General features: G+C 38.9%; 1 protein-coding gene across 7 annotated transcripts in view; it reads left to right on the plus strand.

Annotated features, from left to right (window-relative positions):
• The window catches only part of INPP4B (inositol polyphosphate-4-phosphatase type II B), a 370,109-nt gene that overhangs the window by 199,386 nt on the left and 153,357 nt on the right, over positions 1 to 17,366 (plus strand). For 4 of the 7 annotated variants that reach the window (XM_072862441.1, XM_072862442.1, XM_072862437.1 and 1 more), the window contains 4 exons: positions 3,050 to 3,129; positions 12,648 to 12,759; positions 13,079 to 13,189; positions 15,204 to 15,276. In XM_072862441.1, the coding sequence (XP_072718542.1) occupies positions 3,050 to 3,129; positions 12,648 to 12,759; positions 13,079 to 13,189; positions 15,204 to 15,276 (376 nt within the window). The remainder of the gene's footprint in view (positions 1 to 3,049; positions 3,130 to 12,647; positions 12,760 to 13,078; positions 13,190 to 15,203; positions 15,277 to 17,366) is intronic. The other 3 variants (XM_072862438.1, XM_072862439.1, XM_072862440.1) reach the window with 1 other exon arrangement.

Genomic DNA, 17,366 nt, shown 5'->3' on the forward strand with positions numbered 1-17,366 from the left:
TGCCTCAGTGAGCCTGGCTTGTTGCCTGCTGGTTTTCATGTGCAGAGCGTAAAAAGTTCTGCTGTAGGAGTTGCCTTTGGGTTCACTTTAAGAAATTACACTGGTGACATATGGAGGACTTATTTTTCTGTGTAGGTCTGTAGAACTTTTGGTATTGGGATGTCATTTCTGGGTCTGAGGAGGCTAGAACCTCCCAGACAATATGGACACCTCATGGGGGTGAGAAATGTTGGTCCTGCCAGAGCTGAATAAAAGACCAAACACCATCTGGTGCAGGTATCAGACCTGTGTCTGCAAACATTTAAAATAACTGGATTTTTACATTTTTAGCCTAAGGCGTTGACTTTCCTGCATTACCAGGGCTTCCTTGGCATAGTTTCCAGGATGTTAGCTAGTGTTTGAAAAATCTGGAGCTTGGCAGCAAGTTCAGTCTGAGTGAAATAATCGATGTGTTTCAACTTCTCATACAGCTATTATAGAGACTTTTCTTTTTGGCTAGCTGCGATTATTCATCAAACTACTCAAGGCACATATCTTAAGATTTATAACCATAAGCATCCCACTAGCAAAATTAGGAATGTTACTCTGTAATTAGCATTACAGCAGCAGTTCTGTTTAAAGCCTACTTTTCAAGCCTCTCCAAGTCACGTGTGCAAAGTTAGATTGGTTTGTAGACTGCCAGTTCAGGCCCCAGGGTAGACTATTTGTATCTAAATCAGTATGGAAAAAGTATTCTCCAGCATTGTTTGAAATTAGACCCCTTGATCATTAGCATAACTCCCTTCATTTGGGTCATGGGATCATTCACAATTTTATTTAATTTTGCATATAACTCCCAATTGCATTGTCAGGCAATGAAAGTTTTATTCTAAATAAACATAAAAATATGAAGCAGACAAATAAGTAGAATTTTTTAAGCCCATAAAATTATTCACCTTTAATTTCATGACCCTGGAGAACTAGATATGGCACTCAGACATGGTTAGTGGGTACAATGACCAAAAATTTGTAAGAGAGCAGTGTAATTGCTTCTTAGCCCTGATCATATGAGGACTCTGACTTCGGGTTCTTAAATGGATTTATAGTTCTATTGTGCTGCCAAAAGAAGCCCCAGGTGACCCACCCTGTATCAGTTTCATTACAAATATCCCTCTCCCTCTTTCCGCAAATACAAGCACTCCAATGCCATGAAATGCCAGAATAAAGGCTGCTATATAGACGTTGTGCTGCGGAATGTGTTCTTATTGTACTAAGAAGGATACGCGCTTGTAAGAAGATAACTAATCTGAGCTAACCGTGTCACCACAGAGTTTTAGTGAAGAAACACTGTCATGTTGACTGATCTAAAGGAAGGCAGAACTATCTGTGTGTTCACTCTAGCAAGGCTGTGCATCACCGTGTGTCACACCTGGACATATTTCTTGTAAAAGTACATGTTTCATTTTGGCAGTGAAAACTAACCATGATCTTTGCTTGTGCGGCTGTGGTATTTTTCTCTATATACTTCCTATAGGCCTTTTTTCTTCCTTAGTTTCTGTTCAGCACTTCCAAATCCACTGTTTTCCCAGCCTTCCCTAGACTCTCAGCTTGCATCTTTTTCCTTTGCTGCTTAAGTGCCAACTAAAGCGCAGGAAATCTAAGCCTGTGTTGTTGATAGGGATGAGCCATAACTGGTGACTTAGTTTACCAAACTGGAGACCAGTGTTGGTGCTCACTTAAATTGAGAATTGCGATTTGAACTGTACATTTTATATGCAAGGAAACCTATCTTAGTGTAGAGCTTTATTGTTAGCATTCAAATACTCAATATCCAGCTGGCTTTCCTGAAAGAAAGCAGGCTGCAGGGTTGTTTTTACCAGAGGAAGTTACGCTTCTCAGTAGCAACAGATTCTCCTCTCTTTTTTTCCCTGAAGGGGAAAGTTGCTCTCTGCATGCAGCCTGTGTTGACTCAGAGCAACTTGATTCTTCTTGAATTTGTATATCCAAGAGCATATGTAATTTACCCTGGATTTTTATTTTGCCGTTCCAACAGTAGAGTAAAATTAGTATAATGTAATAAAAACAGACTTTGTGTACTACTTACTGTTTTCTTGCAAAAATTCAACATAATCTTACGATCTCATAATTTATTCAGAGCGAGTGATATTTAGTAGTATATTTGAAAGATAAATGGATGGAAGATGGCTGTAGACTGTTATTTTCTTTCCCATTGTTCCCAGGGCAAGAATACTACTGTTGGCCAGGTTGACCAAATGAGATTTTGAGCCATGTGCAGTGGATATGATCAGAGGGTAAAGAATAACCAAAAAGCAAAAGCAGATGAATTTGTTTTCCCTTTGCACTATTCTCTTGATGGTGTGTGAAGGTGATTTTGACAGAAGGAAAAAGTATAGAGATGTAGCTTAATTTAACTTTAGACATTCTAGTTTCATTAGCATGTCTTTCTGCACTTGTACTGCAATGAATAGGTCCGCCTTAAAATGGAAATAAAGGAAACAAGTACTTACAAACATTGCCATAAACTAGACGAATATAACATTTCTATTAATCAACTTGGCTGAACTCAATGTAAAAATACCTTCTTAGCAAATACATTCATATTTGGAATACGTAGATGGTAGTGCCTAAGACTTGAGGAAAAACCATAGCAAGAACAACTTTGGTAAAACACTGAAAACTTAGCATTTCTTGTAATCTAGAAATTAGAAATATAGAAAGAAGAAGATGCAAAATGCAAACGCTGGTACTGAATGAGAATTTTCCTGTGGCCGTACATTTTACAACCTGTATTTTGTCAGGTTGTCAGACTGTTCTTAATGAAAAAGAGAGAGGTTCCTGCCCGTAAAACCAGAGTTTAACAATTTACTGATAATCATACTACAGATGCATTAAAAATTTCTACTGGATAGTGTGTCAAACTAGTATATTGGAATGCAATATTTTTCTAGGTACCAAAGAAAGATTTACAAGTGTGAGACCGAAAAAAGTAACAATTAAAACTTCAAAAATTAATAGAGATGTTGCCTTTTCTTTCTGCTTTGTTTTGTAGCGAAGCTTCCTGGGCTGTACAACTTTTAGAGTAGGAGACTTGATAAAGTCAAAGGAGCAACAGTTGACCCTTACCCTCAGGTAAGTGTTTTCCTCTATTGGAAACCATGTTGAATTAATAACCCATGGCATTTGATGATTGCTGCTTGACTGTGTTTGAAACTCTGTATTACTTCAGGTATATAACATGTCAACTTGAAGTGCTTCTATTTCTACAATGCACGAAGTCAAAATGAAATACCAATTCTTTAAGCTGGAGCTTGCCATGTGTCAGATTAGAATAGTTTAGTAGTTTTTTGGTATGATAACCTGTAGACGAATTGCAGGGAACTTGAAATAGGGGATGTTCTTTCGAAGTTTCCTTTAGAAAGGAGCATGATGTTCTCAGTTTCATTTGATGTGTGTGGTTTAAAGAATTAACACTGCACAGTTTGCTGGTTTGGTTATTAGGCATATTTAAAGCCAGTGGACCTAATGACTCAAGGCTTCTCTTGTGAAATTGGTTGCAGTCTCCTAAACTCATCGTTACATGCAGCCAATCTCAAATGTCAGTGGGAGGGTGATGTACAACTAACTAGTGACACAGGGTACATACAGAGCTGCAGGAGAGTCAGAGCCAGTGTTCAAAAACTAGGGCTGGGCTGAACCAGATATTTCTTAAAGCTGTGCACTGAAGAAGAAAATTCAGTTTTCATCCCTGATACTGACTTGCATGGCTTAAGATGCAAGTGGCTTGTGTCCAGAGAAGGGCAGCAAAGCTGGTGAAGGGTCTGGAGCACAAGTCTGATGAGGAGCGGCTGAGGGAACTGGGGTTGTTTAGCCTGGAGAAAAGGAGGCTGAGGGGAGACCTTATTGCTCTCTACAACTCCCTGAAAGGAGGTTGTGGAGAGGTGGGGGTCGGTCTCTTCTCCTAGGTAACAAGTGATAGGACGAGAGGAAATGGCCTCGAGTTGCGCCAGGGGAGGTTTAGATTGGATATTAGGAAAAATTTCTTCACCAAAAGGGTTGTCAAGCATTGGAACAGGCTGCCCAGGGAAGTGGTTGAGTCGCCATCCCTGGAGGTATTTAAAAGACGTTTGGATGAGGTGCTTAAGGACATGGTGTACTGGTGGACTTGGTAGTGTTAGGTTTACAGTTGGACTCAGTGATCTTAAAAGTCTTTTCCAACCTATACGATTCTGTGAAGATGAACCAAGCTACAAATCAAAACTTTTTGAAGGTTAAGGGAAACCTTTTAGGTGGTGATTTTCAAAATGAATTCATTGGACTTAATATAGCGCAGGGATTTTGTTGAGCTGATTTTTGCAAGCACAATGGAGGCTTATTTGAGATTACTGGGTTGGTACAGGTAAGCTTCACAGAGCAACTGCCCAAACTCACCATGTTTCTACATGGGCAAAATTTTGGGAGGAAAGAAGCTGTGACTAGGAAAGCTGAGACACTGGTATATGTTCTGCCTGGGATATTGTACATAGGTGTTGTAGAAAAGTTGTGTTACATTCTTTATGCTGTGCACATGAAGCCAGCCTTGATTTGGCTGAAGGCCCAAATTACAACCCATTCAGTGATGTTGTGGTATTGTCGCTGTGTCAAGGACACTACATTTTTTTGAAACGGAAGCTTTTAGGTTTTATTACTGCACCTGCCTTCCTATTATAACAATAGTAGTTCCACACATGTGTAGTTTACAGGGCAAAGTTAACAAAATGCCTTGATTTTAATTTCTCCCAAACACAGAAAATGCCATGCCTAACAAGCAGATAACTTTGCTTTCTAACAAACAAAACCGATCAGATAAAATGTGAACTGACTACTCTCTGTGGAAATGTATGACTAGATAAACAAATGCCAGCTTAGTGTTTGTAAGAGTCTGTTCTTACGGAATTTCAAGTTGTCTCAAGTTCTTTGGGACAAACTTTGCCTCTCTGATTGACATATTGAAAACTTGATCTGAAAGAATGCCTCTGACAGGTGCCATAATAATTGACAGAATGTAAAGTTTCAGGAAACTTTGAAAAGAATAAGTATTTTGTATCTAACTCATCTAATTTGTAAACAAAAAGTTCAGATGGATAACTAATAAGCAATAGATGACAGATTGCCAGGTTGGTTTCACTGAACATCTAAACCTTTTCAGATATGCTTTTAATTAATATTTTTAGTCTTGTGTGTCTTCTTTATGCAGCTAACACTAGAAGACAAATATTATACCAATTCAAATTAATTTGCAGCTACATTAAATGGTAGGTTTTAGTTGGTTGGATGTTTTTTTTTAAAGAAAAAAATCCTAACCTTTTTTATGTGGGTTTGTTTCCTGATTATGGCTATTCAGCAGCACAAAATCAGTAGAAATTATCCACATTTGTTCAATGGCAGTGTAACCAGAGCAGTCTAATAATCTAAACTTGCTTTCCTCTAACTGCCCTATTGTATTAGTACCCCTCAGGAGGATAGGGGATACGCCAAGGACCTTGTCAGAGCATGCAATTCTATTTAATTCTTGCTGATATACTTTGGATGGGAGTTTACCAGGGAGTGCCTGTGATTCAGAGATACTCCTTTGTTAGATCTGAAGTAGAGGTTTAAGGATCTGGAAATAACTCTGTGGTGTGCCCTGTAAATATTGGTGTAATTATAGAATCTGGTTACTTCTTCACTGTTGTTTTCAGTTATTACATCTTGCCATTGTCTTTCTGAGCTACAAGTTAACACTATAAAAGTGTTTTTAAAGGAATATTCTTGTATTTTTCTCCATTATTTTGTGGAGGGCTGGCATACATCTACAATTCCTTACTGCTGACAAACCGTGCTCTGCTTTTTTCCTCTCCCCACCATTGTGCCTTAATAATGATTAGGGACACAAGTTACAAACCTCTGCAAAATAAGTTTTTATTTTGATTTTCCTTTCTTCTCTATAAAGGTGCCCTAAACTGATGACTGAGTGTTTATTGTCACAATCATCAATACCTGAACAGGTCAATTTGTAGAATTGCTTCAGTGCTGACAATGTACAAAACTGATGTTGGCAGAGGAATTTAGTTACTAGAGACTTGGGATTCCAGTTTCCAATATGAAATTTATAAAAACAGAAATACCTTCTATATATTTGGATGTTTCATTTTGCAATAGTAATGCAATGCCACTTGCTTCTAGATTTCTCATAGAGTTGTGATGATGAACAGGATGAAATGGGCTATTGAATAAAACAAAAGCCATATTCAATAGCAGAATATTTCTTAATATTGACTACGTGTTGCAGTGTGTCCAATTTAAAAAAAAGCAAGCATATATCCTTTTTTGTTTGTAAATTAGAGTTAGGTACACTGATTGCTATTTTAGCAATCATTGCTATTTTAGCAATCAGATTTTTTTTTTTTTTAGTTGATTTACATTTTAAATTCAGTTTAGAGGATCTTTTTGCCATGCCTTTCTTTTAAGAACAGCATAATACGTTTTTTTGCTTAGTTGAGGTCTATGGCCTTTTGTACAGGGCTAGCAATTAGTACTTCCATTAGCTGCTTCCCCTGTGGTGGCAGTTTGCCCCTTTTTCCAGGAAGGTCCTTTTTAGCTTAGGTGATTTTGGTATGATTTCCAGTAAGTTACATGTAAGAAGCAGCGAAGGAAAAAAGATAATAGTGCTCTTTTATGGTCTGTAAAAATAAGGCCCATCTGTCTGAGATGCTCCTCTTAGTAGACAGCACAAAAGTGTAAGTAGGCTACTTCAGTACGAAACTAGGGTAATACCAATACCACTCGGATCCTTTGGCTCCTGTAAGCAGGAACTTTATAGCGATAGAGCTAACCACACAAAACCAAGAACTATAGGATGGAGTGCATGAATTATACAGATTATCTGAGAGAATGTGCCTGTGGATGTCTGTCAGTCATGTACTATACAGACTTTCTTCAAACATGTGGTTGTACTTGACCTCTTGGACAATATCTATTTGTCTATCAATCTGCCTTTTTTTAGCTGTCCTATTTTCATTAATCTTGGGCAGGACCGAGCCTATTTCCTATAAATAAAGGAGATAAACCATAGTTATTTTTGGAAAGATCAAAAAAATAACTCCCAAGACTCCATTAAAGAAAATCGCCCCAACTTCCCTCCCTCCTAATACTGTCCTCCAAGCACCTTGTAGTTCAGTGGGCCAGAAGACACGTAACTGCACTTCAGTAGTAGTAACATTCACAATGTTTAACTAACTGGAGAGAATTTGAAAGCGGCACACTAATTTTTGCAGTCATTTATGTACGTGTAACTTCCTTAGCAAATGATGACTATAAAATACTATATAGTTAGCTGCTTTTCCCTATTAAAATTCAGTACAGGTCTGCCTACAACTAGTTTTACTTGGTCTCCACCCTGAAATCTGTTTCTTGACTGCTTCATGTCATGTCATCCACCCCAGGAAGCAGGTGAACAACAGCATGGCTTTATAAGCCAGGCAAATCTCCCATACAATTGAGGCAAAACTTGTTTTGACATGAAGCTTAATCAACAGTACATTGAAATCATGAAAACTGAGAAGGAATTGAACAGTGCAAAACTTTGTTTGTTTACCTTAGAATGCAAGAGAATGTTATTTACCAGTGGACTTGTTTAAAAATGGTATTAATTGCAATAGGCTCCACTGTGAATTCACAGAATAAACATTTCTATGCAAGTACAATAGTTTTGTGCTTGCGTATTTTAAAATACATTGCATCAGTGGAGAAAATTATTTCGTGACAATCTGTATGTTAGTCTGTACTAATTGCATTTATTGTGTATTATGCATTGGAGAAAGGGGCTGCCTGCTAGACTGAAAGTCATGCAGTTTGCTTTTCAGGCACTGACTCACTTTGTCATTTATAATTAACATAGCTATGCAAATACACAGTCTGCTTCTCTTTTTCTTTGTGTTCTTGAGCCTTTTTTTTTTTTTTGGAAGAAAGGTATGGCCATGGGAACCAATTAGCAGGCCTAAATTTGCATATTCAACATGCAGCAGAGAGACTTGATGAGAACAACATTGGAGGAAAATGGCTGCTATTCTCAGTCCATCTAGCTCCCTTGCTTTTCCACCACTAGCTGGTTACCTTCTTTCTCTCTGGATGCCTGGGTCAACCTTTTATTGCCAGAAGTATTAAGGTGGGCACATATTCCTGCTGCTCAGGATGGTGCTGGCTAGCTCCTTCCCTCACGTGTGAAGGAACTGATACTGACCTGGTGATCCTTAAGGACTTGGGATGGTAAGGAAATCCATGTGTATAATAAACTTCAAAATTAATAGTAGAAGCATTAGTAAGTAATTGTGGTTTTAAACCTGAGCAGATGTCATGACAGCTTCAAAAGTCTCTGGGTTTGGCTCAGCAAGTAGAACAACAATGTTGCTTTTAACACTGATAGAAGTATTTTTTTTAAAGTTCAAAACATACTGTTTCACTCAGAATCACCTCTGCAAGGTTCATCAGAAGATGGGTCTTTGGTAACTCCAGCGTAGGTGAGTGCAGACTGTCACAGGATTATGGCTGTGGTAGGTGGAGTGAGCACTGCAGTACGCAGTCATGTTGGACTGAATGGTTAGGGATAGACGGAAACATTGCCAGCTTTGCTGCCGAAGCCTTCATCCTATGACACTGGATTTTAAATCGGGTTTAAAAATCACTCTTCTAACACTTTGTCTCCTTTTCATTGGTCATATTGCAAATGCAGGTGCTCTGTGGACAGATATCAGGTGATTGGTGTTCCTTGTCCCAGCCTGCTAAAAATATCAGCAATTTTCCAGCTCGTAAGCCAGCTAGAGTTTGAGCCATGTATGGGCTTCTTCACATTGACACTTTATTTTATTCTTATTGCTGTATTCCCCATCCTTACTGTCCCTATGCAGGTTTGTCACGGTGCAATCCTCTGTCCGGTGGGTCTGTAGTATCTCCTGTCTCATGACTGTAAGCAATTTGATGCAGGGACAGTCTTCACTGCTCCAAGCCAAATTCATTACTGACAATAACATAAAGGAACAATTAAAAATGAACCAACTCCAGATAGCCTTGGAATGTGAGTGCAGAGTGCGCTTTTCAGCCTTATTAAACTACAGCAAATAAGCTGATTCTATCGTAATGCATTATGAAGTATCCTAAACCCAATTAGTTATTCTCCTGATGCTCTGTTGAACAGTGTGTCTGTGTGAGATTGTCTCTTCCTGTCTGTCCAGGCAAATGGCATGAAGTGTGTACATACATATGTGTGTGTGCGCAATACTTTCTGTTAGTGAAAAGTAAGATAATATAGATTTTTATCTTATTTAAGTGTGATCTCTAGGCTTTTTTTTATTTTTCCCACCGCATCACTTCTGTTTCTCACTTTAATTTTCTTTCAAGTGAAATTTTAATCTCATGATGTTGCTTGAAAGCTTTAAATGCATGACATGTCTGTTGTTTGAAGACTCTCATGCACCAGTGGTATTTTAAATTCACAGTGTCTGACACAGCTAATGATAGTCTCTCCCTGGACATTTATAGAGTTCTTTGTTGATTTGTGTGCCTGTAGCATTCAAAAGAAACTTTGGGGTTTTTGTTTTTTTAAATTGTGTTTTCATATTTCCATGTGGAAAGATAAGAGAGCTGGAGGAAGGAGTACAACTACGATGCAACAGTCCGACTGTTTAGTTTTATTCTGTTGCATTACATTCCCTTGCAGATACTGCATGTTTCAGATTGTAATATTACATATGTATTAGACCAGAACAGGAGTGATATTTGAGAAGAAAATAATTGAAAAAATTGATATAAAGTGAAATTAGATCAATCGTATTTTAAAATGTGTATGAAGAAAGCTTCCAAATACATATTGCTGCTTGTGCAGGCAAGCAATGCAGTGCTCACTGCTGTACTGAGGCCAAGCCTCTAATAACAGCAACGAGGGGGAATATTTAGTGTTCTAAAGAAAGGGAGACAAGGACTGAGAAAGCGTAACTGGCATTTCCATTTTTATTTTGTTTTACTCGAGCAACATGCCTCGTTGGCTTGTATCAGTTCATTTGCAAATTGAGCTCTGTTTTATTCAATATTTGTTTATACTCTTAATTTACCCTGATGTAATTTTAAATCAGATCTGTTTTACATAGGTCAGTCTCAGACTTGCAGGTAGAAAAATGTGTTCCCTAAAAAAAGGATGGGTAGGATTTTACTTCTGGAAGTCAAGTGAATGCAACTTTTTCCTTTCAGACCAGGATAACAGCAAAGTGCTGTTGCATTTTTAAGTCAGCCTGGTAATGAGGTTGTCCACTTGACACTTTGATAGGGACACGTTAAGCTGTTGAAAAATTTTCAGTCTTATAGCCACACATTTACTCTGATTTTTAAAGGTATATGTGATTTGCTGGCATCTGTTGTATTCCCTTTCTCCTTGGAAATGCTGTAGTCCATTTGTTGAGGTAGCCTAGTTTGCATGCTGGTTTGACACAGGAAGGAGAAGACAAAAGAAGTCAAACCACTAAGCTGTAGCAACTCAGGGGAATGTTCTTCATGCAGAAGACACTTAACTTGTTCTCATGCACTTAAAAATTATTACGTATTTTTGCTCATAAACACCCTTTGGACATTGAACCCTTCTTCCTCATTACTTTTCTTTTGTATACTTTGTTAATTAACGTAGGCTGCTTTGGTTCCAAGGCTATCTGGAGTTGGTTCATTTTTAATTGTTCCTTTATGTTATTGTCAGTAATGAATTTGGCTTGGAGCAAATGAAGTAGTGACACATGTAAAATATGAAGAATTATGTGTATTTTGCAAGGTTTTATGTAAGAACGTATTTAATTTGTATAGTTGCAAGATGAGCGTATTCTACTGAGTCGCCTATTAAAGCATAATGGTTTGCAACCAAAATAATTATTTAAATTTGAAGCTTGGGGGTAGCTATAGTTTGAGACTTTACTAAAGAATGAAAGTTTTGCTTTAGCATGATGAATAAGTATCCATGCCTGAAAAGACTAATGTATGTGCTTAACTGTAGTCAGTGTAAAGAGCTGCGGTACTCTGACTTAATTAAGGCCTTATACTGCATGCAGAAATACAGATTATGTAAAATTGTGGGAGCTCAACGCAGAGACAGGGTCCTCCCGCCTGGGGCATGAGCACGCGCTCGGGGGAAGCCCGCGCGTGGCAGAAGGCAGCACGGCAAAGCCTGAGAGCGGGAGACGAGGCGTGCCGGTGTCGTGCTGCTCGGGGCTCCCAGCGCCTCGAGCGCCTGGGAACTGGCGCTCAGGGCCACGCTGGGCCCGCGGCAGGACCCCCGCCTACTACCGCACCATGCACCGGGGGACCGGTGCGCCAGTGCTCCCACTGCTCCCACTGCTGTCTTTCTCCTGGTTGGTGGAATGAGGAGAGGGGTGTTTCGGGGATTTTTCCTTCCTGTACCAATATAATGTGACGGACTATTTTTTGACGTTCTGGAAGGGTGTCTGTGTTGAAGGGGGTTTTGATGTTGTCCTGCAGCGAGGATTGCCCTAAGAATGTGGCAGTTCTGAATGGAAACACTTTTTTCTAATATTACTGTTTCTGAAAGTCGTTTTTTATTGCCAGCCCTCTAGTCCCTCTTCTATGTATTCCTTTGTCCTGCTTCATCACTTTTCACCTTCACTTCTGAGGTTATACACAGTATTGCCCCAAGCCCACTTGTTTTCTTTCTTCTTCCTCTCTGTGCTTTTGCAGTTCTGCTAAACTTATTCCTGTCGTTTCCTTTTGCCGATTTTTGCTTGGTGGCTGTTGTTATATTTTCCTCATTATTATTATTAAATGATCTGTTACCCTTCTTTCCTTCCTTTCCTAAAATCTAGCTGTTCAGAGTAAGCCAGGGGAGATACTGTGCCATTAACCTTGGTGTTTTGCTACCAGTGAAAGCTAAAAAAAGCATTCAGTATCTTTTTGGAGTTTAAACCCTTGTATCTTCCAAAAGGTAGTGAGTAGTACTCTTTGTTTGGAGATGTAAATCTGAATTGCTATTTATTTTTGCCTGATTGGAAGTAAACTATTTGCACAGATGATAATGAAGGAATTCACCTGGAACTATATTACCTTCTTCCATATAGTTACAGAAATGGGACTGATTCCGAATAATTACTCTGCGGAGGGACTACAAAAGGAAAAGTGATACTCAGATTAGTTTCGTTATTTTGGTTTAGCAGGAGGTTTATTAATACTCTGAGCATGTCCTTTCTTCGCAGATTATGTTCGCAGGAAACAAAGCAGTGTACTGTGCAGTGAGGCTGCAGGTCATAAGTGGGGTATTGGTGCAATATGTTACAGCCCTTTCTCTGATGGTCCACAGACAGAATAACGTCTAGAATGCAAACTTGGCAATGTTCGTGGGTTCTTCCACCATTTATAGCACTTACCCATCCTCAGGTTCATGATGAAAACTTTCATTGCTATAAAGAATTTGGAGAAAATACAATATGCCTTATTGTTAACATTTGCTTTGTGACTGTAAATAACAACTTCAATACAGGTGACCGCAGCTATACAGAATGGAGAGGGGACTACATGTTTACTGACAATATTTTTACTGAAGGAATGCGATGCTGCAGGTGACCCAATGTCATGGGGTTTTTTTCCAGGACTTCTGATGGTGGAAAGACAGTTGGTACCATTGAAGTGAATCTTGTGAAGATGGGAGAGCTAGAGGATGGGGAAACGGACCACATCACAACAGATGCCCAGGATCAAAAGGTAGAAAGTCAGTTCATTGCACAAAGTTAATTAGAATGATCAGCTGTGCCAAATGCCTAAATTACTAATTCCAAACTGGGTTAAGGGCTTAATAAAAAATTTCTGGAATAAAGTACTATGTACACTTAATCTCCCTAAACTAAAAATAGTTTTTCATGAAAATGTACAGAGTAATACTCTATCCTCAGTTTCCTACTCCCTCCCCTTCTTTAGGAAAAAAAGAGCTTATTTTGACCTCAACTGACCATATTTAATCACTCCTGATCAAAAAACTGTCCATAGAGATGCCATAAATCTGACTTCTTTTTCCCTTGGACAGTTCCTCTGTTTTCTGCCCTTGAAGTCCTGTTCATGTGGATTTTTATGTGCAACCTGTGCCCACAATACTGAAAACCTGGAAAGAATGACAGACAGGCAAGCTGAAGAAGAGGTGAATCCCCCTGCAAAGGGGCAGGTTCAGCTGCATTTCATGGGAGCACACAGTGGTGGGGAAAATCAATGGGAGGGGAGGGAAGCACAGCAACGGTGCCTCAGAGTGCTAGCGTAGGGCAGTGTTGACCAGAGGGTGTATGTAGGGATTCTGAGTTGGGGTGCTCATGGTGTGGGACAAGAGGAAGGACAGAAGGGCTCAGAATGAGCAAAAATGCTCTTAAGTAGGCAGGTTGTTGCAGGCAAAAGCAGTGGAGACTGGAGCTGGAGATGATATGGGGGGAGTGGATTTGAGAGGAATAGAGAACCAAAGGAGGGAGGATGGAACGGATGGGCTGTGTCTATGATGACAAGAGGTTTGGACTTGGGAGACATTCAGAAATGACTGCTCAGAACGAGGAAATCAGGGTCTGAATGATTTGCAGTTAATAAAAAGGTCTCTTTAACTGGGTCCTTGACTGATGGCAACTGACATACCTGTACAGAGTTGCCTCCTCCTGGTATCTCTGCCTCTGCAGCCCCGTTCTCACTGACAGAATTTTTGCAGCCCTAATACTATGGTGTAGTGCTATACACTATGGTGTATTCTGCTCTTCATGGAAAAAAAATAACTTTAGATAATGCTACAGGGAATGTAAAATTAAGGACTGCATTTTTTTGTTTGGAAGTAATATATAAGAATGTATTTTTGGAGAAAAGGGTGTTTTCTTTTCTGCTTAGCCTAAACAGTCTGCTTTTGGGCCTAACTCTGAGGATAGGTTTTACACTTCTTTTTTCACCATTCTTCTCGAAGGACCTCAACGCCCTTTTAAAACAATAGACCAGTGGGACCAGTTCCAAAGAAGCCAACAAATGCTGTGAAATCTTTCTGGTTTTGTACTATAAAACTTCTACAATATATGTATGCACCAAGAACTGCTTTTTCAGCCTTCCCTTCCTTTTGCTTTTCTTCCATTTCAAAATGTGGAACAAGACTTCTCGCAACTATTTGAGATGTAATTAATGAGCTGTGTCTAGCTTGGGAGAGCCAGAAGGCTTTAATAGTATCTTTCTAGGGTGTTCTAATACTTGTCAAGAAAGACCAACCTTGTGACAGCTGTATTTTCTATGGTTTTTAAAGGAGTCCTTAGTTTTTATGGATTAGTGGCATCATGGAGTCTTAGCTTATATGTTCATAGTGAGGATGCAATTCTGAGAATGTAGAGTTATTGAATTACTTCAAAGAAATAGGTTCTGAATTAGGTTTGCTAACTCATTAGATAAACTATGTGCAGGGAATTCCTCATGGGAGAGTAAGGTGATAGTTAAATTCAATCTGAGATATCAACTGGTAGAGAGTACATCATGTCTTGCTCTTTGCTTCGAGCTTTGCAGCAGAACATCTAGAAACTGGGGAAGCCCTGGGAACAGAGCTCCCTATCACCTTTAGAAGCTATCTGATTTTTTTTCTGACTGGGGGGAGGAGGAGCATTAAAAATATACATCCTACTACATTTAACATAGGTTTACAGCAGTTGATTTTTCCATAAACTTTTTATACTTTTATTTTATACACTAATCTTACCAAAGAAATCGTCCAATTCACTTGTATAACAAATGACTTTAAAATGTGCTCGTGGGTTGTGATTAAAGAATTTTTGTGGTTCCTACTTTTCCCTTGTTTAAAAACTCATGGAATGCTTTCTGACACTGTGCATGTGAAAGCTGCCTTGTCAAAAGAAACCTCTCTGAAAGCACAGAACTTGTCAAAAATTATTTTAACCTCTGCCATTGTATTGGTAGGAAACCTGTTTTTATTATGGAATAGCTGATCATGTTTTGCCATTTTCTCTGCTGTAATTCTGATTGTGTTACTGTATATTGGAAGAGAAATATAAAGATAAAAATGTAAATTATAATCAAGGGTTGGGAAACTATATTATCAGTGATGTTTTTCCGTCTGCCATTTATAAATTGCTATGAATTTCCTTGTAACACCTGAATGTGTTACATTTGTGGTTGCATTTCTTTTGTAGTGTGCATTGGTTCGTGAATGTACAGCCACTGAAGGCGTAAGCGGTAAAGACAACTTGCCTTCATTAAATGCAGGTAAGTATTCTAACATCCATAAAAGATGACTGTTGCAACGCTATATCAGATCCTGAAGAAATCACAAAGATTTGGGGCAGAGCTCTTAAAAGGCTCTTCAGATGTTGCACAAAGTTTTAAGTTTAATATTTTAATGTTTTATACCTATTTGACAGTATCATTTTACTGAGAAACATGAGGAAGACTTTCAGAAATGTCAGCTATGCTTTCTTGAAACACTGCTAAAATCTCCCACTCCTACATAAAGATGTAGGAGACTGACAGTCTTGAAAATCATTGAACAGTGACTTCAGTGGGCATGGAATTAACCTCATAAGTTTCTGTCATGTCATTGCATGACATTCTGTTAAAGTAATTATGCATTATTTGCAACTGAATACCCTGGAGAATTAATCTCTCTCATAGCTGATGAAGTGGCCATTTCAGTTTGATCTGGAAGCTGTATGTCCTAAAATGAAGGAAGCTGTTGGCAAGGCATTCTCAATTCTAGGTCAACTCTGGGCTTGAGTGTACAGTGTTGAATAGATCTATTTCTCTTTCATTATACTGAGAAATATTACATGCTGATATGCTGCACCATAAAAGTTTTATTAGCCCAAGTTTATGAATCTCCATTACTCTGCTGTAACAATGTCACAAGTAAGTTATATGGGTCATCTGAAACCATAGCGCTGTCACGAATTCTGTGTATTTGCTGCATACAGTTGAAGAGAAATGTTACTGAAGTTTTGAAACCTTTTAAAACCTTTACTGAAACTTTTTCATATGACTTCACTGATAGGACAGGAGGGTTATTAGACTAGCTTTGCAGTCTGAAGGAAGCACTAGAAACCTCCAAAATACAGGTTTTTCCATGTATGTATGAATGCTGTAATTTTTTTTCTGTGATGTGTTGAGACTAGATCAGAAGCAGGGAAAAATTTTTCCTTCAGAACTGCCATCTCTTTTCACTGGTTCAATGTGAGACTAGATATGTTTATGGAAAAGATATTCATTGAGAATTACTTAGTGCACAGGAACTACATCTGGCTCCGGAAATTCCTGAACTGAAAATAGCTGGAGGCAGGGAGAGTATCTTGCATCTCTAGGTATCTATTTATGGCTTTTCTTGGAGACAAGATACAGAGCCAGGTGAACGATTTGGTCTAACTCAGTGCAGCCATTCTTTGATTCTGATTCTATATGTCATCCAGATAAGAGGGTCTTAAAGAAATGACATTTCTGTTCAGAGAAAATGTTACTGATTCACAACTGATTTTTTTCAATTTGCTGCCTCCATTGGGTGGGTTTGATTGGGGTTTTTTGTTGGGTTTTTTTTGGATGGGGAAATGCTGTAGTTTGGGGAACATACTTTGTTGGAACTTCCAAGGTAGATGTCAGTTTTATGAATAATGAAGTTTAGATCACACTGTCATGAGTATTTGCACATGATTCTACAGTATATCTAGACAGTGCTTAACATTTCTACGTTCATTGCTCTCATATACAAACACACAACATAAAGCCAAAACCCCTACCCTACCCAACATTGCTAGGGTTTGAAAAGTCAAACATAACCATGGAGTTTTTTTGTCATTTTTTGTTTTTGAAAAGCATTGAGGGGAAAGAGCAGAACTGCAGATGCATATACAAGAAATGACAGCAGGCAGGATATTGGAAAGAGTTTTCAGTCACAGGAAGTTTGTTCTAATAAATACTTACTCTTCAGTCTGCTTCCTGTACTTGTGACTTCCTCTTCTCACCCCAGCATTGCCTCCACTTCCCTGCTGACACCTGGCACCAGTTCCAGGTTTTGTCAGTCCACTGTTTTTATTGAATTCCCAATTCCTTTTCTTAGAAAATTTTAGCTCTCCTTTTACACTCTCAGCCTCTTTGCCCAACCAGTCAGACTTCTTCCCCTGCATGCCTGCATGACTGGGCTTCTTGTGGATCAAAGCTCTCTGTGTTTCTTGGAGACTGGCTTTCTCTTATGGGTACCAGTGCTGCCCATAAGCGTATTGTACCACACACTAGGTCTGCCCCAAAACATAGCCATCTACTCTGTATGAATGACATGTGCACAGTTTTGTTGGCATTAGAAGCTGGGAAGG

This window comes from Ciconia boyciana, chromosome 5, assembly GCF_034638445.1.
Source record: "Ciconia boyciana chromosome 5, ASM3463844v1, whole genome shotgun sequence".
Lineage (NCBI taxonomy): Eukaryota > Metazoa > Chordata > Aves > Ciconiiformes > Ciconiidae > Ciconia > Ciconia boyciana.